The 26,470-nt window shown below is 38.6% G+C and overlaps 2 protein-coding genes across 5 annotated transcripts in view; both read right to left on the minus strand.

Moving 5' to 3' along the window:
• Positions 1-835: 835 nt before the first annotated feature.
• Positions 836-8,660, minus strand: GNRH1 (gonadotropin releasing hormone 1). Of its 4 annotated transcripts, XM_036450443.2 has the most exons (5): positions 8,021-8,660; positions 7,567-7,798; positions 4,093-4,234; positions 2,716-2,832; positions 836-1,039 (listed from the first exon to the last, which is right to left on the minus strand). In XM_036450443.2, the coding sequence occupies exons 3-5, from the start codon at positions 4,231-4,233 to the stop codon at positions 998-1,000; spliced, it is 300 nt and encodes a 99-aa protein (XP_036306336.1). In that variant the 5' UTR covers position 4,234; positions 7,567-7,798; positions 8,021-8,660; the 3' UTR covers positions 836-997. The 4 variants fall into 4 exon arrangements, with proteins under 4 accessions (XP_036306336.1, XP_036306335.1, XP_036306337.1 ...); XM_036450442.1 differs by lacking the exons at positions 7,567-7,798; positions 8,021-8,660 and adding an exon at positions 5,315-6,357; XM_036450444.1 differs by lacking the exons at positions 7,567-7,798; positions 8,021-8,660 and having other exon boundaries at positions 2,716-2,811; positions 4,093-4,245.
• A 1,774-nt stretch (positions 8,661-10,434) lies between these two features.
• Positions 10,435-26,470, minus strand: part of KCTD9 (potassium channel tetramerization domain containing 9) — a 32,668-nt gene continuing 16,632 nt past the window's right edge. The window contains exons 7-12 of the mRNA XM_036450438.2: positions 22,769-22,836; positions 22,585-22,680; positions 20,288-20,437; positions 16,098-16,203; positions 15,222-15,355; positions 10,435-12,307 (exon numbers count right to left, since the gene is read on the minus strand). Of these exons, the coding sequence (XP_036306331.1) occupies positions 12,191-12,307; positions 15,222-15,355; positions 16,098-16,203; positions 20,288-20,437; positions 22,585-22,680; positions 22,769-22,836 (671 nt within the window). The 3' untranslated portion in view covers positions 10,435-12,190. The remainder of the gene's footprint in view (positions 12,308-15,221; positions 15,356-16,097; positions 16,204-20,287; positions 20,438-22,584; positions 22,681-22,768; positions 22,837-26,470) is intronic.

Raw genomic sequence — 26,470 nt, forward strand, 5'->3', positions numbered from 1 at the left:
TACCAGTAAAACTAAGTTGACACAGGAGCCTCAGTATCCTTTCTCAGCTCCAATTAACAAAATAACTGAGCTCCCAGGTCCAAGTCCATTGGCTCCTCATAATAGTGCAATACAGAATCACTGACCATGGGACCCGACAGAGTGGAATGGGCCTGTCTCAAACTATTAGAGCCCCAGTTTCACCATTTCAAAGGGAAGTCCATAATACCTCTCCCCCTGGTCATTATGAGGGGTAATGAAAATATGCATGTATCTAGCACAAAATCTGGCTCTCTTTGTAGAGAATGTATGGTGGCAATGCTATTTGACCAAGGGATATGGGAACACCTGTCTTCAACTGACTCTACACTCCATAGTGCAGGGGAAAATAACAAGAAGATTGGGCAGGTGAACACTATTGTGTTTAGGTTGTGGTTCCAAAACTCAGAGTGTTCCACTTGCTTAGATGAACCTGGAGAGACCACCTGGGGGCAGAAGAAGCAACGAACTAGGAGCCCAGAGAGGCCTCCCTAGGCCTCTCTCAGGTTCTAATTGACTGTCAAAGGAATTAGAGACAATCGGACCCCATCTAACTTCTATAGAGTATGGTCAAAACCAAAACTACAAGCCCATAGAACACTGTAGCTGAATCAGCTTTTTTGGCCCAGCCCAACATGGGGCTGATGCCCTGTGGGGACAGGGTGGCGATGGAGGAGAGCCTAAGATTCCTGGCCAACAGTAGTGTTGACTGTATTCTTTCTCCTCTCATTTGCTTCTGCAGACACATCTGGAGGACTCCCCTTTGTGGCTTACAATGTCCCTCCCCACCACAGGTTTGAGTTAGAGAAAGACTTAGTTAACATTTATGCCACTTTATTCACACTACTTCATTATAAAATACATGCATCTTGGCAATCTACAGATTCACACAATTCACACAATCTACAGATATCCAATGGGTCACAGATTTCCAAGTCAGAATGATGCTTGTGTTGTCATTCCTTTTGGACCAGTGGATTTAAATCTTCTTCTGTCCAGTTTCCTCTTCAATCAGACTTTCCTGAAAGATATGTGAATAACAAATATATTAGGGTTGCTTTTACTGGCTAAATTTTTTTATGCATGCTTTGATACATTATTTCTAAATAATTAAAATAGAAATAAAAGATTCATTTGTTTTGTGCACTAAAAATGCTAAATAGATATACAATCATGTTTTTTAAAATTGTTTATAATAAAATCTACATCAATAATTTAAGGATAGGACATAAGGAAAACAGCAAAAGAAGGGTCTGAACTATCAGTTTGCTATTAACCAAACCTTTGCTTCAATTCCTTCTCCTAATGTCATGTTTGGGAAATTTTAGTGCTTGCTATAATATTTTGTCATGCAGGAAATAAAGATGCCTGCTTGCATTTTTCTTTTTCCTATGGGTGTGGAAGTTCAAGTCAATGGAGAAAACCAAAACTATAGTTTAACTTCACATATGATCTACTCAGTCTTTCCCTGCTCCTGAGCACAACATCATTACCTGCCATGCCTCTTAACTGTACAAACAAGTGGACCTGGGCTCAGAGAACACCCACACGGACCTCAAGATTCTGTTCTATATTCAATTCACTTTGTATTTTTTTAAAAAAATCAAGTCTACATTGGGTTACTATATTTCCATTTTTTAAAGGCCAAGAATATGCCTAGTGGTTTTAGAGAGAAAGAGAAGGGGTGGGGGCAAAGGAGAAAGAGAGAGAGAGAGAGAGAAAGAGAGAGAGAAAGAGAGAGAGAGAGAGAGAGAGAGAGAGAGAGAGAGAGAGAGAGAGAGAGAGAGAGAGAGAGAGAGAGAGAGAGAGAGAGAGAGAGAGAGAGAGAGAGAGAACATCCATGTGAAAGAGAACATAGATTGGTTGCCCTCCAGATGTGCCCCAACCCAGCCAGGGATGGAACCCACAACCTAGGTATGTTGCCTGAGTAGGAATTGAACCAGTAACCTCCTGGTACATCGAATGATGTTCAACCAGCTGAGCCACACCATCTGGGCGAGGACACCATTTTTTATTTTTGCATTTTGCAGGGACCACAACGCCATACCAGGACAACTGAAAAATTGGTGAGAAGGATGGTTACCTAGAGAAGAGTCTGGGGTGTATATTTGAGGAATATGTGGACATACTGAAGGTCTGACACGGAGCAGTGGGCAGAGATTTGTTTTGTCCATCATCCTAAAGGCTAAAGCCAACATTAGTAGATAACAGTTATAGGGTGATTTCAACTCAATTTATGAAATAAAAAAAGAAAGAAAGAAAGAAAAGTCCCAGCCATTGTACTCTAACCACCGAAAGGGGGTGTCATGAGATAGTGAGGCAGTTAGGAAGGGAAGTTGCGAAGTGGCTGAAAAGCGGTTGCCCTAAGTGGACAACTGACAACGTGGTACTCAAGGGCCAGTACATTTCTAAAGCTCCATGTTACCTTTTTATTTTTTAAAATATATATATTATTGACTTAACAGAGGAGAGGAGATGGAGAGGGAGAAGGAGAGATAGAAACATCAAAGATGAGAGAGAATCATTGATTGGCTGCCTCCTGCATTGCCCTCCATTGGGGACAGATCCCACAACCTGGCCATGTGCCCTTGACCGGAATCGAACTGGGGACCCTTCAGTCCACAGGCTGAAGCTCTGTCCACTGAGCCAAACGAAGGGGGGGGGGGGGTGCCGCACGTTATTTTTACTGTCACTTACCAGCGCTCCTTTCAGCTCCCTGAGGGCAGAAGGTGGCTGGTGAAGGGTGCATTCCAAGTGTTGAGGTTCTGCTAGTTGATCAACCTCTTTGGCTCTCTGAAGTAAAAGAATGTGATTCTTGGAGATGGAGATAGAGACATGAAACAGGATTTCCCCTTTCCACTAAAAATCATCTGTAGAAAATGGGGTCAAGGTGGATGCGGGACTGAGAAAGGTGCGGGATTAGGATGGGGACTTGAGGAACACACGTCTGCCAGGCTGTGGAGGTGCTGGGGAAGGCAGCAGAGAGACTTCCTCTCTGGAGATGCTGAGGATGAAGTACTTCTAACTCAGGAGAAGACAGTATACAAAATATGCCAGAGTTATAGTTATGAAGAGGGTTGATTTTTACTTTCTAATTTTTAGTAAGTATGTCATATAGTTAAATGAGAGTTGCTTCACATACAATCTGTGTAAAGGAAACTTCAAATTCTGGGGCTTCTATATTTCATACTAAATTATTATTATTCTCCAAAAAGATTTCTTTCCAGTGATTTTAAGTTCCTCGAGTTAAGCTTCCCATTTTCAGCTTATATTAAGTGTCCCAGCCTCGAATCAACATCCTTTAGGGCCAAGTTTATTTCCCATTAATTAAAAAACAAATAATGGCAAGAACTGTTTTTTATAGATCCATGACATTTTTTTGGGTTAACCAGCTACATATTACGGTCCCTCTCATGGAATCCTCACATCCCAAGAAGTTGCATTTTATAAATTAAGGAAACCAAGCAAACCAAGTCCCTGTCAGTACTGAAATCTAATTTATATGAAATGAAAGCCAGCCTATTTTCCAGTATATGTTTTGTCTCCTTGAGCTTGCTTACTCCTCTGCTCTAGCAGACTCTGGCTTCTATGCTTAAATACCCATATTAGTAAAAAGCAAGTATAGAGCATGCACCATTGATAAGGATATGTATTTATAAGTTATAAAAATGTGCTGCTGACATAAATTGTAGGTATTTTAAAAAGATAAGAAAAGAAAAAAAAACATAAGCAGAAGTTCTAAGATTTTCTTTCAAACTCTCAAGGATTATCTTGCCCTAGAGACCCTGGCTCCATCTGTTGTTTCCAATTCCTTTGGCCATTCTGTGTGCTCTGAGCAGAATGAGCAGTTGCTGCTGTATTCTCTTGAGGTTGTTCCTTTTCTTTGCCTTGTTAGTCCTCATCTGAATTGAAAGCAGGGATAGACTTTACTGTGTATGTATCTTATCACCCCCAGATACCTAGGACGGAGTCTATGGTAGTATTGTGGACACACCCACAATATGAGTATAGTTACTATATTTGATTATTGAGCCAAATAAGCCACGTCTCCTTTGGAAGGTGAGAGAGACTTACCTCTTGAAATAAGTCAATCAAATTTCCTGCATTTCTTTTTCCTCCAGGGCGCAATCCATAGGACCAGTGCTGGCTGGTGCAGCTCACCACACACAGTGTCAACAGAATAAGTCCAGCTAGAAGTTTTGGAATTGGCTCCATTCTAATAAACATCAGTGCAACAATCAGAATAGAGCCCGACTGGGTTGAAGAAAAGCTAAAGACCTCTTTGGGGGAAAGCCTAACAGTTGTGTCACTATCCCCATGGAAGGTGGGGGTAGGAGTTGTCTACAATTTTCACACACAGGCACATACCCCCTTGCGTGTCTTGAGTTTCCTAACCATTGGGGACAAATGCAGTTCTTTAAGCTAAAACATTCTATTTTTATTATTTTGTTACCCAAACTCATGATTTCTCCCTTACGAAGTTCACCTTTTTGTCTTAACCTTCTCCCCTTTTGTCATTGATTTTCAACTGTGTCATTTCCAGGGGAAAGGAAATTAGGCCATCTACTCTGATAAGTAGCACCTACTGAAAATTTTTGGCTAAAAAGTATGTTTTTTGACATTAAATGGCTACATTAGGTACTAATCACATCTTAAATATATATTTTTTATTGATTTTTTTACAGAGAGGAAGAGAGAGGGATAGAGAATTAGAAACATCGATGAGAAAGAATCATCAATCAGCTGCCTCTTGCACACCCCATACTGGGGATGTGCCGGCAACCAAGGTACATGCCCTTGACCAGAATCGAACCTGGGACCTTTCAGTCTGCAGGCTGACGCTCTATCCACTGAGCCAAACCGGTTTCAGCAGGTACTAATTACATCTTGCTGACTATCTGTCCTCTAGTCTCCATGCATTGGTGTGGCTGGACTATCTGTGAGAGAGGACTCACTCAGCACCTTTCAATGCACTGAGGCCCCTGGCCAGAGGTCTCCCTGGCTAAGGTGGTCTCAAATGATCTAACGATATGTGGAATTTTCGCAAAGAATCTTCAAATTAATTTTCATTTGATGGGAAGAGGCTAAAGACGAAATCAAATTCTGGTCAACGAATGGTTATTACAACTCCCCAAAGGCTAGATCTCTGTGGTCGGGGTGACAATGGCCATTAAAGCCAAAGTTTCTTTAGACACCATCGGGTCACACCTGGACTTAGCCTGTACGGTGTAAAAGCCCCATGGACAAACGATAGCATGCAGTCTTTACAAAGTGCTAGAAATACCAAGCATTTTACCTGTTTGAGAGCAAAGAGCCAAAGAATGTCACGCTTCCTCTGGAGTGTGTTGAATGCTGTGCCTTTTCATTTTTCCTAGCTTCATTTTTATACGAAACTTTTCCAGGACCCTGAAATCTCTCCTGCTGGTAAATTGTACTGCACTTGGACTATTTATTAATAGTACGTTTTTTTTAATCCTCACAGAAAGCCCTTTAATGGAGTGTGTAATTGGAACACCCACTGGTATATCTGTTAAATTTACTTAAATCTTGCCCATTAAAACCTCAGCAAAGACTTTCATAGCTAAGGCCACAATTCAAAGAGATTAAAACCTAGCCAGGAAGGCTTTCCTTGAAGAAATTGACAGACCTATCAAAAGTTCAAGGACAACAGCTGTCTTAGAGTAAGTGATGTTGAATACACACAAAGGAGGCCATGTAATAATTATAGAAAGAAGTTGACATGAAGGTGCCTGGGCGCTGGTCTCAGCACTTAGATCTGTAAAGGAATTGATTTATAAATAATAATAACTGTAGGCACTACACCAAGCCCATGTAGAACCCTAAAGTATATTGTATGGGTTGGAAAATCCCCCAGTCTCCCACACAACAGGCTTCCTCCTTGACTTGAAAGCCTTCTATAGCATAAAAAACGTAAGCAGGAATATTGCAGTTAGAATACATTAAGCGCGAGACCATCTAGAGAAGACTTAGCTCAACAGTTCACCTCATTCCAATAAATGCTTACATACCCAGTTAAAATATGCAAATCACTGTACTAAAAGCAGTGGGAGCACAAAGATGAGAAATAATAGTTTTCTGCTATAAGGTCAAACTCTCTCATTATTAATAGTCCTGCAAAGTGGATACTATTATCCAAATTTTATAGATAGATGCTTCAACCTAGCAGTGAACCCTTGGATATGTTTACACAGTACAATTATTTAAAAGACAGAAAACCATTGATCTTTATTACATTATTTGAGTACATAATTGTCTTTCTCTAATTTACCAGTGGGCTGTGACTCATGATAGTCAAGGATCTCATCTTAAACATCTGTTAATAAATTCATAGTTAGCATCCAATAAATATCTATACTAATAAAAGGGTAATATGCTAATTAGGTTGGGAGACCAAACATCTTCCTACTATCCGACTTCCTTCCAGACAAATACACAGTGATGGGGGCTGAAGCAGAGGCAGTTAGGGGTGATTAGGCTGGCAGGGGAGGGCAGTTGGGGGCCATCAGGCTGGGAGGAGAGTAGTTAGGTGGTGATCAAGCTGTTAGGCAGGCAACTGGTTAGTAGCCAGCGGTCCCAGTTTGCGAGGGGGATGTCCCGGATTGGAGAGGGTACAGGCTTGGCTGAGGGCCGCACCCCCACTGTGCATGAATTTTGTGTATGGGACCTCTAGTTAGTATGAATAAATGAATGAAAGGCAAAGGTCTTTAACCAGATTATGCCCAATGCTTCCTCTATTTCTGCAACAAAGATATGTTTAATCTGACATAGAATTAAATTTTCTTGCACGATTGAATGTAGGGACTGTTATGATACACTTAGAGGCCTGGTGCATGACATTCATGCACTGTGGGGAGGAGGGGTTCTCAGCCCAGCCTATGCCCTCTTGCAGTCCGGGAGTCCTCGGAGGATGTCCGACTGCTGGTTTAGGGGAGAGGGCCTAAGCCGTCAGTTGGACATCCTTAGCGCTGCTGCGTGGGCCAGCTCCCGCCACCACCGCAGTGCTCACCAGCTGTGAGCCCGGCTTCTGGCTGAGTGGTGCTCCCCCTGTGGGAGCACACTGACCATGGGGGGCAGCTTCTGTATTGAGTGTCTGCCCTCTGGTGGTCATTGCATGTCATAGCAACCAGTTGTTCCATCATTTGGTCAATTTGCATATTAGTCAATATTATATAGGAAAGTAAAATGGTTCAAAATAACTGAATATTTGGTCATTATAGAGCCAGGATTGGCAGCTTCTCCTTGGGTAGAATGGTAATCAATCAGTTGTTGCCCACTGTCCTCTGGAACAATTACATTTGCAAGGATTTCAGAGAAAAGAGCAATGGTGTCCTGCCCAAATAAACTCCTCTGCTTTGCTCATCCATCTCTGGAGGCTGTCAGATCCTCAGGACAAGTTATAGAAGGGGATACATCTTAAAAGTATAGTTGCAAATGGAAACTCTAAAAATAAAATGTGATTAAATTATTTTTTATACTCTGAATAATTTAAGGGCCATTCTGACAGGAAGGAGTGGACTATCATCTCACCATAATAGAAAGGTGATGAGAAGCTACTTTCAATGAAAGTTCATTATGTTTGAAAAGTGAGCAGTTGATTTCCTCTTTGCTGAAAGAGATGTGCTTCTTCTAATAGAGTTGCAGAATCAGATGTGGTCTTTGGTTAGCACTGAAGAGAAGGGAGTAAGGACTGCTGACTCTTACTGTCAGATTGACCACTTTAGCTCTGGTTAAGCATCACTGGATTTCTTATTTCTATCAGCTGAAATTACATTTTTTAAAAATATATTTTATTGATTTTTTTACAGAGAGGAAAAGAGAGGGATAGAGAGTTAGAAACATCGATGAGAGAGAAACATCCATCAGCTGCCTCTTGCACACCCCCTACTGGGGATGTGCCTGCAACCAAGGTACATGCCCTTGGCCCGAATTGAACCTGGGACCTTTCAGTCTGTAGGCTGACGCTCTATCCACTGAGCCAAACCTGTTTCGGCTGAAATTACATTCCTGAATAATGCTTTGAAATTTTTAGATGAAGATAGCCACATACCCTATGAATTCATTCAGTATGTTTTATGCACTCTTAGTCTGCATTAGTATTATTGTAGGTCACAGATACCAAGGGCAAAGGTCAGATTTGTTAACTCTTCTATAGCATCAAATATTCAATTAACAAAATCTTGATGTTTAGTGATAAACTTTGAACCTTTATGTAGTTCCAAAAACAGAACAATTTACCACGAAGCTAAATTTAGTCAATTGGGTTAAAATAATTGGATTTTAGAGTTACCATTTTTTCCCCCTAAATTTAGAAATTTCCTGTTAAAGTGTGGCTTTTAGAGGGAAAATGGCTTCATTATCTGCATTAAAAGAAACACTTTAAATTATTAATATGCAACAATAGAGATTTAGTAATCTTGTTGACTGACAGATGCAAACCTCTTTTTTTGTCCTAATGTGAAATCTCAGCAGGAAGAACTCCTGAACACCTGCTGACATATCTAAGGTTGTGAAAGGGCTTCAGAAGATTAATCCTTGACTAGGTGCTTGGTATGGAAAATAAAGTAACTGTTTTTCTTTGTAGAGGTGTACCTTTTAATTTTAAACAGTTAAAAATAATACTTACTTGGCCGAAACCAGTTTGGCTCAGTGGATAAAGCGTCAGCCTTCGTACTGGAAGGTCCCAGGTTCGATTCCGGTCAAGGGCATATACCTTGGTTGCAGGCACATCCTCAGTAGGGGGTGTGCAAGAGGCGGCTGATTGGTGATTCTTTCTCATCGATGTTTCTAACTCTCTATCCCTCTCTCTTCCTCTCTGTAAAAAATCAATAAAATATATTTAAAGAAAATAATACTTCCTTGGAGATTTAATAACATTCTAGGGCTTTTCAAAAATTAAAGATGTTTCAGTCCGGGCTGGGTGGCTCAAATGGTTGGAGCATTGTACTTTGCACCAAAAGTTGGAAGGTTCAAGTCCTGGTCAGGGCACATACCTGGTTTGCAGGATGTTTCTCTCTCTCTCTCTCTCTTCCTCTCTAAAATTAATAGAAACATAATCCTCGGGTGATAATTTTTTTAAAAAGATGATTTAAAGTTGACTTGAGGGTAGATTTATAGTATTAAATAGCCAATTCACAAATGAACAACTGGAGAAAACCTTCAAATATTGATTTGTGATGGTAATCTTAAGAAAATAAATTTACATTATTTCCTACTAAAATTTCTTTGAATCTATAGTTTTCCATTGATTTTTAGAGTGTAGAAGTGGGTGGGCTAAATTACAGCATAACATAAAACAATGCTCTAAACTAGGGGTGTCGAACTCAATCAGAGAAGGGGCCAAAATCTAAAATCCAGCCTAAATCGCGGGCCGAATGGTTTACTGAACAGTCATAAACTGTCATTGTGATGGAAACGCAGCAGAGTGCAGTGATGACAGCACGGTGCGGGCCACATTGCAAGGCCTGGCGGGACGGATTTGGCCCGCGGGCCTTGTGTTTGACACATGTGCTCTAAACAATTACACAGTAGAGTATTAAATTTTATCCATGTAGATAATTTAGCTATAAAACATTTTTCTGTTCCTCCTTCCCAACAATAACTATATTTTTGCCCCTGTGTATGGACATGTTTCATCACTAGGCCTAATGGAAGTTTTACTATTTTGAAACTTTCCTTCCTCCTTAAAATTCTCTCAAGTGGTCAGGCAAGAATGTTTTGGACGGGGGCGGGCAATGTATTTAAACAACCTAATAGAGCCAATTGGTAATGTTCATCAGCCAAAAGTGACACAAATTAAATGAATTTGGGGGGGCAGTCTTTTCTTTTTTGAAATTTCTTCCTGTTGGTGGATTTTAAGGGGATCATAAAATAATGTTTAAACATGCAAATTTACTTTAAACTAACAAATTTACTTTAATGGCCCTTCTACTTCTTTTGTTAATTTTCACTGGAGGATATTTTCCATTGATTTTTGGAGAGCGTGGAGGCAGGTGGGGAGGGGAGGGTGCGAGGAGAGAGAAACATTGATGTGAGAGAGCCACATAGATTGGCCTATGCTCTAACCAGCCAGGGCCAATAAGTTAATAAGCTACCTGGTTGTGCTTCTCATCTATTGGTTAGAGTGTCATCCCAATAACTCAATGTTGGAGGTTTGATGCCCTCAGGGCACATACAAGAAGAATAAACAGTGAATGCATAAATAAGTGGAACAAATAGATGTTTCTCTTTCTCAAATCAACTTAAAAAAATTAAATAAATTAATTTAAAAAACCTAATCATAGTAAGTGTTATGCTGTATTTCTTTTTCCACCCAGACCCTCAGGGCTAGTCATCAATGCATACTGAAATATAAGCAAAAATTAGAAAGTATTGCTTTTCAAAAACCAGACAAACTCCTTTTCAGCATTTCACATTGTTTATTAATGCAGTATACATTAGACCCGAACTCTGCAGTGTCTAAGACTATCATGTTTCATTGTTCAGATTCTTCTGCACTTTTAGGTTCTGTCTACAGAGGTGCCCTTAAGTGATGAACCACACCTTCTATAATTGTTGAAAATATACTACAGAGTGAAATGGTTTAAATATAATTCAGGCACATATTGATTATGAAAATAGATATCTCTCAATACAATAATTCTCTGTCTTGGTAAAAATAATAAAGCAAAGAAAATAATTCATTTCTGAAGTTGCTTTCCTTTACCTGTAAAGGCCTGATCTCCTCCCGCTATGCATATATCCTTCACTGTAAGGAAAGCTTTGCATGTGTATATATAAAAGAATAAGCTATGTAAATATTCAAGACATGACATCCTCCCAAAGGATACAAAGTGGGTTTTAATAATTCATTGCCTCAACTGATGAGTCTGGAGAATTCGGAATCCCTTTGGATACAGTGCTATTCCTGCTTTGGGGGCAGATGTAAGGACACCGTTTACTGCAGAGAGATGATGACTCAGGAAAATGAGGCTAAAATTATTAAAACAAAACCAAACCAGAAAATATAAGTTAAAGAACCACAGGTGCTGACTGACTGGTATTACATTTTGGACCAGCCAAATGTATTTATTTTTAGTAGTTAAGTTTTTTTGGTGGCTATAATTGAACAGTCAGTTTAAAATCCCTCATTCTCCACTGTAGGGTTTCAGCTACACTTCTATTGTGTAGCTCTCTAAAAGATGACTTTGCAATACCCATTCATATTTTACAGCGTTGATTACAGTGGCTTGAGACTTAGTATCTAGTTCTAAGCTGGCCCTGATTAAACTATTTGGCCATTGAATTAAATATTGGTAACACACCTTGGTTTTTTTGGTTTTGAAGTATCTTCCTATGCTTATTTTGACTGTACAGGAGGAAACTAGGCTGGTAGTGTAAATAAAAAATTGCCTGGTCTGCACTGAGTGGAACTTTCTTAGAATGAAATTATGAAGAGTGCTCCTTTAAAAGCTGTTGCTACAGGTTGTTGCTAGAGTTCCACTGTAACTTCAGCTGACAATGATGTACAATGATGTCTTTCCTTCAACTCTTGCCTCAACCAGTAAGACTAGAGGATTTCTTTAATTCAGCTACTATTTCGATCTAAAAAAATAACCATTATTAAAATGAACTTGAAAAGAGAGCCTTTGGGAGTCTGATCTCACCATATTCATGGTGTGACAAAGAAAGAGAGGCCCTAAAGCTTTTTATAACCCGATCGCCCTCTTGAAATTTTCATCTAAGTTTAACAATTTAAATATCCATAAGCATCCAGAGACTCAATAAATACAATTTCATATGTTGTGCTTCTCATAAATGAAAATCCTCAAATGCATTTCAAACCAAGATGGTAATTCCACATCATGCCTATTGAAAGCAAATACGATAGATACCATTCCTGGTTATAAAGCCAGGTGAACCCTGACTCTACTCTAAAGGCAGCAATCTAATCTACTTCCCTACAGCTGGTAGACGAGTGCTTCTCTGTGAAAACCGGACTGTGGGAAAAAGCCACTCTTCCCCTTGTGCACCACTGAGGACAAGCATAATCCTCTAAATGGTTCTGTCTTTTTCATTTCCTTACTGTGTTACTTCTTCTAGACAACCGAGTGGAGAAATAAAAGTGATAAGGAAAACATTTTCATCTTGAGCATGTTCCTCCAGCCCTGAATTCTCATCTGACGCTCTGTGACATGTGGAGCGGGGTCAGCATCTCCTCAAATATGGCTCCCTTCACGTTGGAGCCTCTCAGGTTGGCTTCCTGCAGGTCACACCCGGACAGGTCGCAGTTCTGAAGACAAAAACAATAACATGTAACTAATACGGAGATTTACAGTTTATCTGTTCCTTCTCAAAAACGATTCCTAGGCATGTTAGGAAAAGGTTGCTATATAATAAAACTTGGATATTTCTGAAAAATTTCGGTTTTACAAGTCAGATTTTTTATATTTCCATTTTCTTCTCTCTAGTTGATGCTCTGGCTGACTCCCTCCCCACCCTCCCAACACACACACACACACACACACACACACACACACACACACACAGATGTTAACAAGGAAACATGTCCCTTGTAATCATGTATTTTATAATCAGTCATTTAAAATTCAGAGTGGACTCAAATGTAGTAAATATTATCTAAATAATTTAACCACAATCCAAGAACGACAACAATGAAAGCAGTGGGGGGAGAATTGAGACACTATTTGAAAAACCTGAGAGAAACAGATTTTACTTAATAATTAAATTCCATTCCTCAACCCTAACATTTTTATAGCAACGAACCACCTTTTTTTAACCTCCAAATTATGTGCACAATTCAATTCGTGTTTTTTCTTTAAAATATATTTTTTATTGATTTTTTTATAGAGAGGAAGGGAGAGGGATAGAAAGTTAGAAACATCGATGGGAGAGAAACATCGACCAGCTGCCTCCTGTACACCCTTTACTGGGTGTGCAACCCAGGTACACGCCCTTGATCGGAATCGAACCTGAGACCTTTCAGTCCGCAAGGTCTCTCTATCCACTGAGCCAAACCGGTTTTGGCTCAATTCGTTTTAATGAACCTATATAACAGCATAACTACCACCATCATTGCAAACTGCTTTTAAATTTCTCTTGAGATTGTAGTGTGACAGATGAGACGAGATTCTGAGTAAGTCCCTGGGGATGGTGGGGACCATAGCTAGAGAAGGGTGACAGCACATAGCCTTTTAGGGCAGAATGTCAGCTGCTGCCCCCCAAGAGTCAACCTCATTAATCTTTACAATCACTCGGACAGAGGGAGGCTTTTGCTGTTTAACCATTGACTACGTGGCATCTAAAATCAAGGGAAAAAAGTCATCATCTTAGGTGATGGCAACAAATAATAACAAATTAAGTAATGGTGCTTAACTAATTTATATCTTCAGCTGTAGGCTGCCACTTTTGCCCTTAAGTTTGTTTTTAAAAAATATATTTCATTGATTTATGAGAGAGAAATATCGACCAGCTGCCTCTTGCACACCCCCTGCTGGGGACGTGCCTGCAACCAAGGTGCATGCCCTTGACTGGAATCAAACCTGGGATCCTTTGAGTCCACAGGCCGACACTCCATCCACTGAGCCAAACCAGCTTAGGGCTTGCCTTTAAGTTTAATAGGAACTGCTATTCTGCTGCTTTGAGCTATTAAGAGAACAGGGCAAAACATTTTTTAAAAAATGAACAGCAAATTTTGTTTTGTTCTCTACAATCCAGTCTATGCCATATTTTATTGTATAAGGCTGTGCTGTTTAATATGATAGCACTAGCCAAATGTGCCCCTTTACATTTAAATGCATTAAAATTAAATAAACTTAAAAATTCATTTCCCACCTACACTACCCACATTTGCAGTGCTCAAAAGCCATGTGGGCTGATGGCTACTGTGCTGAACAGACACGGAGCATGCCCAGCACTACAGGAAATGCTACTGGCCAGTGCCAAGGCAGGCCTATCCATAGCTACTGAGCCAGCTGGCAAAATTGGCAAATCAAGACAAAGCATAGAATACAGAGCTGATGAGAAAGCCGAATTAAAATTTCACCTTGAGAATTAAAAAGAATATGATGCCAATTTAGAATAGGCTTTCCTCAATCTGATTTTAAACCTGGATACCAGTTAAATTTCTCAAATAGTTCACGAAATAATCTGGCCCCATTAACTGTTTGAAATTGAAACTGAAGAAAAATGATAAATTAGTTCAATAAAGCATCTATCAAACTTATCTACATGAGAAAAACTCAAGGAAAAGTGAGAAATAAAATGAACTTAGAATGTCAAATGAATTTTCCCATCTGAAACTGGCATCTCTTGACTTAGGAAATGATCCTGCTCTGGAATTCAGGCTTAACAAGCACTTGAAAGGAAAACATCCCTCCAGCTGTTCTGGCATGTCATCCGGAAGTTCTTATGAGCCAGTTAATTTATAGACTGATTGATGTTAGAGAGAGAGAGGAAGGAGGAATGGAAGAGGGGGGAGAGAGAGAGGGAGGGAGAGAGAGAGAGAGAGATTGATTTGTTGTCCCACTTATTCATGCATTCATTGGTTGATTCTTGTATGTGCCCTGGAACTCAAACCTGCAATCTTGGTGTATCGGATACTCTAACCCCGTGGTCAGCAAACTGCGGCTTGGGAGCCACATGTGGCTTTTTGGCCAGTTGAGTGTGGCTCTTCCACAAAATATCACGGCCTGGGTGAGTCTATTTTGAAGAAGTGGCGTTAGAAGAAGCTTAAGTTTAAAAAATTTGACACTCAAAAGAAATTTCAATCGTTGTACTGTTGATATTTGGCTGTTGACTAATGAGTATGCTGACTACTGCTCTTACCAACTAAGGTATCCCACCAGGGCCATACAACTATTTTATGATTTCAATAAATTTTGTATGAAGTACTCAGTGATTTTAGATTAACAAAAACTTTTTCCCCCAATCCTCACCTGAGGATATTCTTACTGATTTTTAGAGAGAGAGAAAGGGGGAAACAGAAAGAGAAACATCAGCATGAGAGGAATATCGATGGTTGTCTCCCTTAAGCGTCTGATTAGGAATGGAACCAACAGCCTAGGAATGTGGCATGTACCAGAACTGGGAATAGAATCTGCAACCTTTTAGTGTATGGGAGGAAGCTCCAGGTAACTGAGCCATGTGGCCAATGCCAACAGAAACTTTAAGAACTGGTGACTCACCTCCAAATCAGTTCCTGCCAGAGTTGCTCCTCTGAGGTTACAATTCTTCAACTTTGCATTTTTTAAGGTGGCGACTCTCAGGTTGATGCCCGTCATTTGACTTCCTTCCATATCCACACCTTTTAGATTAGCACCTTGAGTGAACATATTTGGGGATTAGTTGAACTTGAAAATATGTATTGTCACCTACCTTCAACAAAACCACTTTAAGACTTAAATGGAGAAGAATGATGACAGGGCCCTCTAACTTTTGAAAAGGATTCTGAACCAAAAATCTCAGTGTCTCAATCTACTTTCATCTAGAGTTCACTGATAATGATGTGTTAGCTCAGACTTAAGAATGTTTTAGTCTATATTTTTGAGGGAGTAATTCAATTCGGTCTTAGGATAATTAGCACTTTTATAACATGCCTCCATAAGTTTGACAAGGGAGAAAAGTACTATACCTTCGAAATACACAAGTAAACAAAGTGACCAGTGTGCACAGATATTATACAAGAGAGCAATAAGAAATTCATAAAAAAAACATTACATTTAAAAATGACAAAAACTGTCTGGCTTTGTGCAAACTGAAATTCTTAATTTTGGTCAGCATAAGAATATGTGCTGTGTTTGGAAGTTTAAGATGTTGACATTTAATTCTCTGATTGAGGCCTCATTAAATGTCAGAGTCTGGATCTCTCCGAGTTCTCAATGTTGGTTAGCCTATGACTCAGACCAAGATATGACTGACTTTTGTGCAAATTCTCCAAGCATGGTGACAGAGGAAATCTACCCAGCTATGGTCATGATTTACCTGTAACTATTACTTTGCTGGGCTTTTTATTTAATGGTGTGTTTTCCCCATAGAAAAGGTAATTATAGACAGAATCTCACCTTCTAAATTGGCTTTAATACCAGAAGGATCTTCAAAATTACACTGTTTCAAGGATGCGCCTTCTGCATTAGAACAGAGCATCTTGACTCCCTGGAGATTTGCAAACTGGCAAAGAAAAGATTAAGATTCAGAATATTGTTTGGAAAAGAAAAAATTGGCTCAAACAGTTGTTAAACAAAAAATGTTTTGTTTTTGTTTTTTAATATATTTTATTGATTTTTTACAGAGAAGAAGGGAGAGAGATAGAGAGTTAGAAACATCTATGAGAGAGAATCATCGATCAGCTGCCTCCTGCACACCATTTACTGGGAATGTGCCGGCAACCAAGGTACATGCCCTTGACTGGAATCGAGCCTGGGACCCCTCAGTCCACAGGCCGATGCTCTATCCACTGAGCCAAACCTGTTTCGGCAACAAAAAATGTTTAACTTCCATGGCTGAAAAAGTCTATTTTATTATTATAATTTTTATAGATTTAGAGAGAGGAAGAGAGAGGAAAAAAAACCCAACCCAGACAAACACCAATGTGTAAATAAACAGGGGAGGCCTTGTGGTGCCTGGCTATTCTCTTTTGGAAAATCTCAGAAATAGCAGCTGGAAATTAATTCTAAATTCTAACAGATATACAGGAATGTAAACAGTCTTTCACCAGAGCTATTGATAGCTATCAACAGGCTAACTGCTCTCTTTCTCTCACTCTCCAGCTATTATGATTTTAATTTAGAAAGTTTCAGAATTTATATCTTGTCACCGTAAAAGAAAAAAAAAATAGAAAAATGGGAAGTAAAGCTCACTTCCATATACTAACAATTATTTTCTGCTCACAACAAAGACTTTTCTAATTGAAATTAATACAAACTTAGAACTGTGTTAAAAAATAATTAACAGTTTAGATGAAGTTGGGGAGTAAGAACTCTGATACATTTGTTTCTATTTTTATAAACAGCTCTGGGAATGACAAACGACAGTAGAAATGTGGATAAGGAAAGGATAAACTTGTTAGGGGTATGGATTTTTCTATTTCTTTATTACAGTAGCAATTAATCAATGGGTGGAAAAGAGGGACATCTGTAATACTCTCAACAATAAAGATTTTTAAAAATAAAAATAACCTTAAATGTAAATGGATTAAATGCTCTCATCAAAAGACATAGGACAGCTAAATGGATAAAAAAAACATTATATATAAATGTTGTCCAAAAGAGACCCACCTCAAAACAAAAGATTCACACAGACTGACAGTGAAGAGATGGACAAAAATATCCCATGCAGGTGGAAACAAACAAACAAAAAAACTGGGTTAACAATATTATATCTGACAAAATAGATTTCAAGACAAAGGTTATAAAAGAAACAAAGGTCACTACATAATACTAAAGAGACTGATCCATCAGGAGGACATAACACTGGTAAAAATAGATGCACCCAATATAGGAACACCTATTAGTAAATATAAAAAAACAACAATACCTGATGGTGTATTATGAGGAAGAGAATGAAGGTAATGCAGTCATAGTAGGGGAACCGAACAGCCCGCTGTCAACATTGAATACATCATCCAAACAAAAAATAAACAAGGAAATAGCGACCGGAAATGATATACTAGATCATGTAGGACATTTCATCCCAAAGCTGTAGAATATACATTCTTCTCAAGTGCTCATGGAACATTATCAAAGATAGATCACATATTAGGACACAAAATGAGTCTTAATAAATTCAAGAAGATTGAAATCACATCAAGCATTTTATCAGATCACAATGGTATGAAACTAGAAATCAACTACAATATAAACACTCAAAAATATTCAAACACATGGAGGCTAAATAGCATGTTATTAAACAAAGAATGGGTACCAATGAGATCAAGAAAGAAAGAAAGAAACAAACAAACAAAAAAACTTCCTAGAAACAAATGAAAATGAGCACATAACAACCCCAAATCTATGGGACGCAGTAAAAGCAGTCCTGAGAAGGATGTTCACAGCATTACAGGCCTACCTCAAGAAGCAAGAAAAATCTCAAACTATTTAATCCTCCACCTAAAATAACTAGAAAAAGAATAACCAAGCCTAGAGTAAATAGAAGAAAATAATCAAGATCAAAGCAGAAATAAATGACATAGAGACAAACAAACAAACAAACAGAAAGAATGAAAGATCAATGAAACCAAGAGCTAGTTTTTTGAAAAGATAAACAAGATTGATAAACCTGCCCTAGCCAGTTGGCTTAGTGCATAGAGTGCCAACCTGGGACCAAAGGGTCCTGGGTTTGATTAGTTGCAGGATACTCTCTGGCCTGGGCCCTGGTCAGGGTATGTGCAAGAGGCAACCAATGTATTTCTCTCACATCGATATTTCTCTTTGTCTTTTTCCTTTCTCTTCCACTCTCTCTAAGAAATCAATGGAAAAATATCTTTGGGTGAGGATTAAAAAAAGAAAAAGATTGATGAACCTTTAGCCAGACTCATGGAACGGAGAAGGAATAAAGAAGACAGAAAAAGGAGAAGTAACAACTGACATCACAGAAATACAAAGGATAGGAAGAAAATATCATGAACAACTATATGTGAACAAATTGGATAACCTGGATGAAATAGACAAATTCCCAGAAACATATAATCTTCCAAAACTCAATCAGGAAGAATCAAAAAACACTGTATAAGCTGGTAACAATTAATAAAATCGAAGTCGTAATTTAAAAAACTCCCAGCAAATAAAAGCCCTGAACCAGATGGCTTCACAGGCAAATTTTACCCAACATTCAAAGAAAAACCAACACCTACCCTTCTCAAGCTATTCTAAAAAATTCAAGCGAAGGGAAAACTTCCAAACTCTTCATGAGGCCAGCATTACTATAATTCCAAAGCCAGATAAAGACACTACAAAGAAAGAAAATTATAGGCCAATATCCCTGATAAGCAAAGATCCTCAACAAAATATTAGCAAATCAAATTCAGCAATACATTATAAAGATCACATACCATGACCAGGAGGGTTTTATTCTGGAATAAAAAGGTTGGTACAATATTCACAAATCAATAAATGTGATACATAACAAACAAAATGAATGATAAAAATCACATAATTATATTAATAAATGCAGAAAATGCATTAAATAAAATTCAGTACCCGTATATGACAAAAACTGTCAACAAGGTGGGAAGAGAGGGATCATACCTCAAAGTAAGAAAGGCCATCTATGACAAATCTACAGCTAAAATCAGACTCAATGGCAAAAAACTAAAAGCGCTTCCTTTAATATCAGGAACAATACAGGGAGGTCCCCTTTCACAACTCATGTTCAACATAGTACTGGAAATTTAGTCACAGTGATCAGACATGAGGAAAAATAAAAGGTATTCAAATTGGAAATGAGGAAATAAAGCTCCCCTTATTCGCAGATGACATGATATTGTACATAGAAAACCCTAAGGACTTCACACCAAAACACTACTAGATTTAACATATGAATTCGGCAATGTAGCAGATTACAAAATTAATACCCAGAAATCTATGGCATTTTTTTGTATACCAATAATGAGTTCTCTAAAAGAGAAACTACACAAAAAATCCTATTTACCATAGCAACAACAACAAAAAATTTAAGATACATAGGAATAAACTTAAACAAGGAGGTAAAAGACTTGAACTCAGAAAACTACAGGACATTAAAAAAAGAGATAGAGGAAGATATAAACAAGAGGGAGACTATACTGTGGTTCATGGGTTGGAAAATTAACATCATGCTTTTGAGTCTACTTCCAAAATTATAAAATTTGAGAAACATTTATTCAATGACTACTAAAAGCAAGTACTATATTAGGTGCTGTTAATTCAAAAGACATATATAGATATGCAGACAAACAAAGCTAGAAGTTAGTAAATTTCACTGTTGGTTCTACATGTATCATCTAATCTCAAATTAACACAGATATTTTTTCTATACATACATGCATATACATATGTGCACACACAAATCTACGTGTACCTAATACATGTAAACACATATATGTGAAGAGTAAGAGAGAGCCAAAGTTAGAAAACCAACCCATTTTACTTTCAAAACCTTCAGTTTTATCAGTGTTTAAGTAAATGCTTCAGTAAGAGAAAGATGTAATTTCTGCTCTTTGAGAATGCTCAATAGACTAACAATTTAATTTTCTCTTGTAACCAAAAATGATTCTTACGTCAAGCACTGATCCAGAGAGATCAGCTCGTTCAAGATTTGCACAGCAGAGATTGGCATGTGCAAGATTGCAGCGGCTTAAATTGGCCATCTTGAAGTTAATGTATCGAAGGTCCAAACGAGAAAGATCAGCACCACTAAAGTTTAAACCCTGAAATTAAAAACACAAATTGTCACCATATTTCACCTATTTGTTACATTAAATTTAATTATTCTACCTAACCACCAAGTTTTTTAGAAGCAATTGGTGGTTCAGTAATTTGGAATTTATTACAAAACACGATCAGATGGAACTTAGATGTACAAATTCAGTGTCCTGACTGGGTTCTAGTAAAAGAAACTATTTGCAATTAACATTAGAGTGCAGCCTGGCAATACCACATTTATGGGAAGAATTTTCTATAGAGAGATCTCTGTTAGACACATACCTGCTGACTACTATTGTTTTTTTTTTGTTTTTGTTTTTTTTTTAATATGGTAAGTGTAGAGCATTCATTTTATTTATTTTTTTAATTAATTGATTTATTTTTTTACATATTTTAATGATTTTTTTTTGCCCCCCTCCCTCCCTCCCACATATCCCCTCCCTCCCCAGAGTTTTATGTCCATTGGTTGTACTTATATGCATTTATAAAAGTCCTTCGGTTGATCTATTATCTCCCCCAGATCCTCCTCCCCTCCCCGCTGTAATTTGACAATCTGCTTGTTGCTTTACTGTCTCTATATCTATCTTTTGGTTCATCAGTTTATAATGATCTTCATTATCCACAAATGAGTGGGGTCATGTGGTGTTTCTCTTTCATTGATTGGCTTATTTCACTCAGCATGATGTTCTCCAATTCCATCCAGGTTGCTGCAAATGATGAGAATTCCTTCTTTTTTATGGCAGCATAGTATTCCATTGTGTAGATGTACCATTGTTTTTGGATCCAATCATCTGCTGACGGGCACCTAGGCTGTTTCCAAATTCTGGCTATTGTAGATTGTGCTGCTAAGAACATAGGGGTGCTTATATCCTTTCTGATTGGTGTTTCTAGTTTCTTGGGATATATTCCTAGAAGTGGGATTACTGGGTCAAATGGGAGTTCCATTTTCAGTTTTTTGAGGAAACTCCACACTGTTCTCCACAGTGGTTGCACCAGTCTGCATTCCCACCAGCAGTGCACGAGGGTTCCTTTTTCTCCGCAACCTACTATTGTTTTTTGTTAAACCTAATTATATTTACACTAGAGGCCTGGTGCACGGACTCATGCACTGGTGAGATCCCTCAACCTGGCCTGCTCTCTCTAGCAACCTGGGACCCTTTGGGGGATGTTGGACAGTTGGTTTCTGCCTGGCCTGCAGGGATCGGGCAAACCAGGCAGTCTGACATCCCCTAAGAGATGTAGTAGTGCGTGAAGCGGCAGGTGGCGGGGATAGCCTGAGCCTGGGCTGGGGCTGTACCACTCCCACTCATCCTGGCCCGCTGTTCCGGCTGCCCGTTTGGTAGTGCTGCCGTGGAGCGGGGAGAGGCTCACACCATTGCAGCAGTGCTTGCCAGCCATGAGCCCAGTGTCTGGTGCCTGTCAGTCAATTAAGCATTGCTCCCACTGTGGGAGCCCATCACCTCCAGAGGGTAGCTCCTGCGCTTAGCGTCAAAGGTCGCTTAGGGTTTTATATATGAGTAATTTTTTAATTAAACAATTCAAGATAGTTTCTTTTTAAAAAGCAAATATTGTGGTTTTTAAAAACTTTAATGCTATAAACATAAACATAAAAGTATCTGCCACTGCCAAAACCGGTTTGGCTCAGTGGATAGAGCGTCAGCTTGTGGACTGAAAGGTCCCAGGTTCGATTCTGGTCAAGGGCATGTACCTTGGTTGTGGGCACATCCCCAGTAGGGGGTGTGCAAGAGGCAGCTGATCGATGATTCTCTCATCAATGTTTCTAACTCTCTATCCCTCTCTCTTCCTCTGTATAAAAAATCAATAAAATATGTTTTTTTAAAAAGTATCTGCCACTGACTAGTCATGCACGACTGTACAAACAATTGATGTTTTATTTTAATTGCTGATTTCAGTGCACTACTCAAAGACTTCTATGTGAGATATAACTTGAATAATTGGACAATAAAAAAAGCTATTACATAGCTCTTTTTTTGCTAACCATTTTGGGATTACATCAGTGCTACGGCCCATAATTAGATTATATCTTGCATTAAAAAAGAAAATGAAGCAGAAATAAAAAAATCCTACAAGAACATAAAACATTACTCACAGATTTGCTGACATAACTCATTTAAATGTCTGTTTTAATTACCTGGCAACGCAATTCTGATTTGGTTGGAGTGGCTAGGAGAAATCGGACAAATTCCTTTCGAGATATTGGTGAATGATCCTCTGGTGGTTGAGAATTCTTGAAAAGAGATATTAAGAAATTAGTGGAGCATTTTGGGAGATAGCTACAACAAATGTAATATTGGCTAGTGTAGAAAGAAGCTTACCTTTATTGCCACTTCTAGGTGTTCAATCAGTGAGTCAATACCAAAAAATCTGGCTTCTTCCAACACCCCTATCATAATAAAAAGGATGTGACTGTTACAGAAAACTTCGTTTTAATATTTATATAATTCTTTATGTTAAATTATCACAAAAGAAGTGAAATTCAACAAGCAGATTATCAATCAATATTGAAGAAAAATAACTCTTGTTTAGAACATAATAGGATATTTTAAAATATTTGTAAAAAAAGTAGGTAGTTTACATTTATCAAAAGAAAAAATATGAAAAACAAATGAAATAGAATAAAAGTCTTCCATATTTCAAAATTATTTCTAAAAATTACTATAAAGAAGCCATAAGCCAAAAATCCTAACACCACATATTCCTCAAATAATTGATATAGTGGTTTGATTGTGAATCCAATAAAAAATAGTTTACCTAACCTTAACTTTTCACTGACCTTTCCAGTGGAACAGATCTAAATCAGTATGTCCCAAATATCTTAAGACTTACTGAATTAGGAAATTATAGAAATGAATAAAAGTAAATTTCAAAGCAGAAGTCAAAAGTATAATTTAGAAAACTTTTATGTGTGTGTGTGTGTGTGTATATATATATATATATATATATTTATATATTTTATTGATTTTTTTACAGAGATGAAGGGAGAGGGATAGAGAGTTACAAGCATCTATAATAGAGAAACATCAATCAGCTGCCTCCTGCACACTCCCTAGTGGGTATGTGCCTGCAACCAAGGTACATGCCCTTGACCGGAATTGAACCTGAGACCCTTCAGTCCACAGGCCAACACTCTATCCACTGAGCCAAATGGGTTGTGGTGAAACCTTTTTTTTTTTTTTTTTTTTTTTTAATAAAAGAATCAATTTAAAAAAAGACTTCTAAAAGATAAAAGGGATTTTAATCTATCATTTACTTTTCTTAGTTTGGTAAAGAAAATCTGTGGATTGTCCTGGTGACTTATTACATATACTTTCTCATCTGTCAATAAAACTTTTCATCAGAGTATCCTATATAATAAAAGCCTAATATGCTAAGTGTCTGGTTGTCCATTCAACCAATCAAAGTGTAATATGCTAATGATATGCTAAGGCTGCTCAACTGCTCACTATAATGTGCACTGACCACCAGCAGGCAGACACTTTAACCGGTAGGTTAGCTTGCTGCTGGGGTCCGGCCAATCAGGACTGAGCAAGATGGGTTGGACATGCCCTGGAGCCCTCCTGTAGCCCCTCCCTGGCTGGCCAACCTCCCTCGTCCCTCCCTGGCCCCGATGGTGCAAGGGTGGGGTCCCTCAGCCTGGCCAGCGTCCTCTCACAATACAGGCTGAGGGACCCCGCCTTGAGTGTACGAATTTCGTGCACCAGGCCTCTAGTCTATAATAATAAAAGTGTAATATGCAAATCAAATGGCAGTCCAGACGACCTTCCAGATGACCTTCTGGACAAAGCAGAGGTCGCTGCCACAGCTGCAAGGGATGGAGGCAGCTGTGATGGAGGGATTGAGGCAGCCACCGCAGCTGCAAAGGCCTACTCTGACACGAATTTCGTGTATCCAGTCTCTAGTGTAGAAATAAATCGAGGTCTATTTTCTTTAAAATGAATACTTCAATAGCCTGAGTTTACTTTTTTTTAAAAGGACTGAAGAATTACAAAGTTAGTAAGAGGTGTAATCTCTCCCTTCAAATGTTTCCAAGATAAGAGTAACTACAATTAGATAAAGAAAACTACAGCAGTTATCTGGGAAAAACATTACAATCTTTTTGGATAAACCCAATGCCACCTCCAATATTCCAGCTGCAAAACAAAGGCCATTTAAGGACTAGCACACCACTCAGGGAGCTGCTCTGGGACAACATCTTCTGTCCACCCCGGAGTGGCTTCCTCTCTGGATTCCTCAGGAAGGACAGTCATACTTCAGTATCTGTCCCTGGTAGAAACCCAGCAAAATGAGACTCTAAGGGCCTCACTCTCAGTTTGCCAAGTTTTTATGAGTAAATCAGAACCTCCCAGGGAGGGTGGTAAGAATGTTTGTCCAATTCTAGGCTCAAAACTAAACCTTAAAAACTTCCAGGAAAGCCTTATAAATACAACTGTCCCTGAGGGACAGTTTAGTAAAGAATGTGATATTTAGTGCATTTTCTGTTAGCACCAGTAAGATCTGGATTTGATCCCAGCTCGGATTTTGACTTGAAGAAGCTACACTCTTTCTCTTAACCAACGCCTCGACATTTATGAAATGTATTATTATCATGAAAACAAAGTTGTCAGAAATAATGTGTATTTGTTATCTGGTATAATACTTGGCACCTACGTGGCAGGTCCTCCATAAATCATTAATATTAAATTATATATTTTAAATTATTATTAAGTTACAGGTTTTATAATTTTTTTTCCTATATCAAACTAGGTTTCAGAAAATTCATGTTAGCTTCAGGGAAATAGGTATTGAAATACTAGAATAGTTCTCAAATTAGTGGACTAATTGAATCGAGGTGAGATTTAGCTAAAAAAGTATAGAAAAGATTATTTAAGTCAGGGAAAGAATGTTGGCAGATGCCCTTGTCCTTTTTCCAGCCCGCCCCCACACAGCTGTGGTTGCAGAGTCAAAGTGCATAGGCCTCCAAGTGACTGACTTTGGTAGGGCTTAAGGAGTGGTGGGGAATGTGGGGATCCGGAGTGTATCTGCCCAATTATTGCCCTGTGTGGGCCTAGGGTGCCAGAGACTTCTCCATCTTGACTGGAAGTTTCAATCAGTGTTATTTTTAACACTCAAAGGGGACTCAGACTTTCCACAAGACTATCTACTTGTGCCTATAACTATTTCTATGCCAATATATCAGCGATTTTCAACCCGTGTGCTGCCTCATACAGATGTCCCACAAGAGGCACACTGGTATGCTGCTAGAATTTTAAAACATGCACTGCCTGACTTCTTTTCTCTCAGACTGTCAAATAAAAAAAATAAAAAATGACATCAGCCAACACAACAATAGCCAACAGGTGTGAATAAATAAAAATTATACCTACTTTTTTTTAGATTGACAAAAAATATTTTATTTGGTGAGCTGCAGAATTTTAGTAGTTTATGTGTATCATGAGATGAAAAGGTTGAAAATCGCTGCTATATACACTCATATACAATACAACTGACCTTTGAACAATGGGGATTAAGGGTAAAAACTCCCACACACTCAAAAATATGCATATAATTTTTTAATCCCCCAATAGTTCAGTTGTTTTTGATATCTGTGGGAAACTGGTTTTAGGACTCCAACAAATACCCAAATCCATTGATGCTCAAGTCCCTTATAAAAAATGGTATAGAACGATACATCCAGTTGGCCCTCTGCATCTGGGTATTCTCAACTGTACATTGAAAATATTATTGATGCCCTGGCCAGTGTGCTCAATGGTTAGAGCATCGGCCAGCACACCAAACGGTGATGGGTTTGATTCCCAATCAAGGGCATGTACCTGGATTGTGGGTTCATTCCCCAGTCCATTTGAGGTGTGGACTAGAGGAAACCAACTGATGTTTCTCTCACATTGATGTTTTTCTCTCTCTTTCTTTTCTTCTCTCCCTTTCCACTCTCTCCCTCCAATTCTATCTAAAAGCAATTGGAAAAATATCCTCAGGTGAGGTTTAGAAAAAAAATGTTGATGTAAAACCTGCAGACAGGG

Source organism: Pipistrellus kuhlii, unplaced genomic scaffold, assembly GCF_014108245.1.
Source record: "Pipistrellus kuhlii isolate mPipKuh1 unplaced genomic scaffold, mPipKuh1.p scaffold_m20_p_21, whole genome shotgun sequence".
Taxonomy (NCBI): Eukaryota; Metazoa; Chordata; class Mammalia; order Chiroptera; family Vespertilionidae; genus Pipistrellus; species Pipistrellus kuhlii.

Excerpts from the sequence above, each read along its gene's own strand:
- GNRH1 (XM_036450441.1), bottom strand. The coding sequence starts at position 4,245 with ATGTTTATTAGAATGGAGCCAATTCCAAAACTTCTAGCTGGACTTATT. Across the intron at positions 2,833-4,092 it reads TGATTGACTTATTTCAAGAG|AATCACATTCTTTTACTTCA; the intron begins GTAAGTCTCTCT and ends TCCATCTCCAAG. Across the intron at positions 1,040-2,715 it reads GGGAGCTGAAAGGAGCGCTG|GAAAGTCTGATTGAAGAGGA; the intron begins GTAAGTGACAGT and ends CATATCTTTCAG.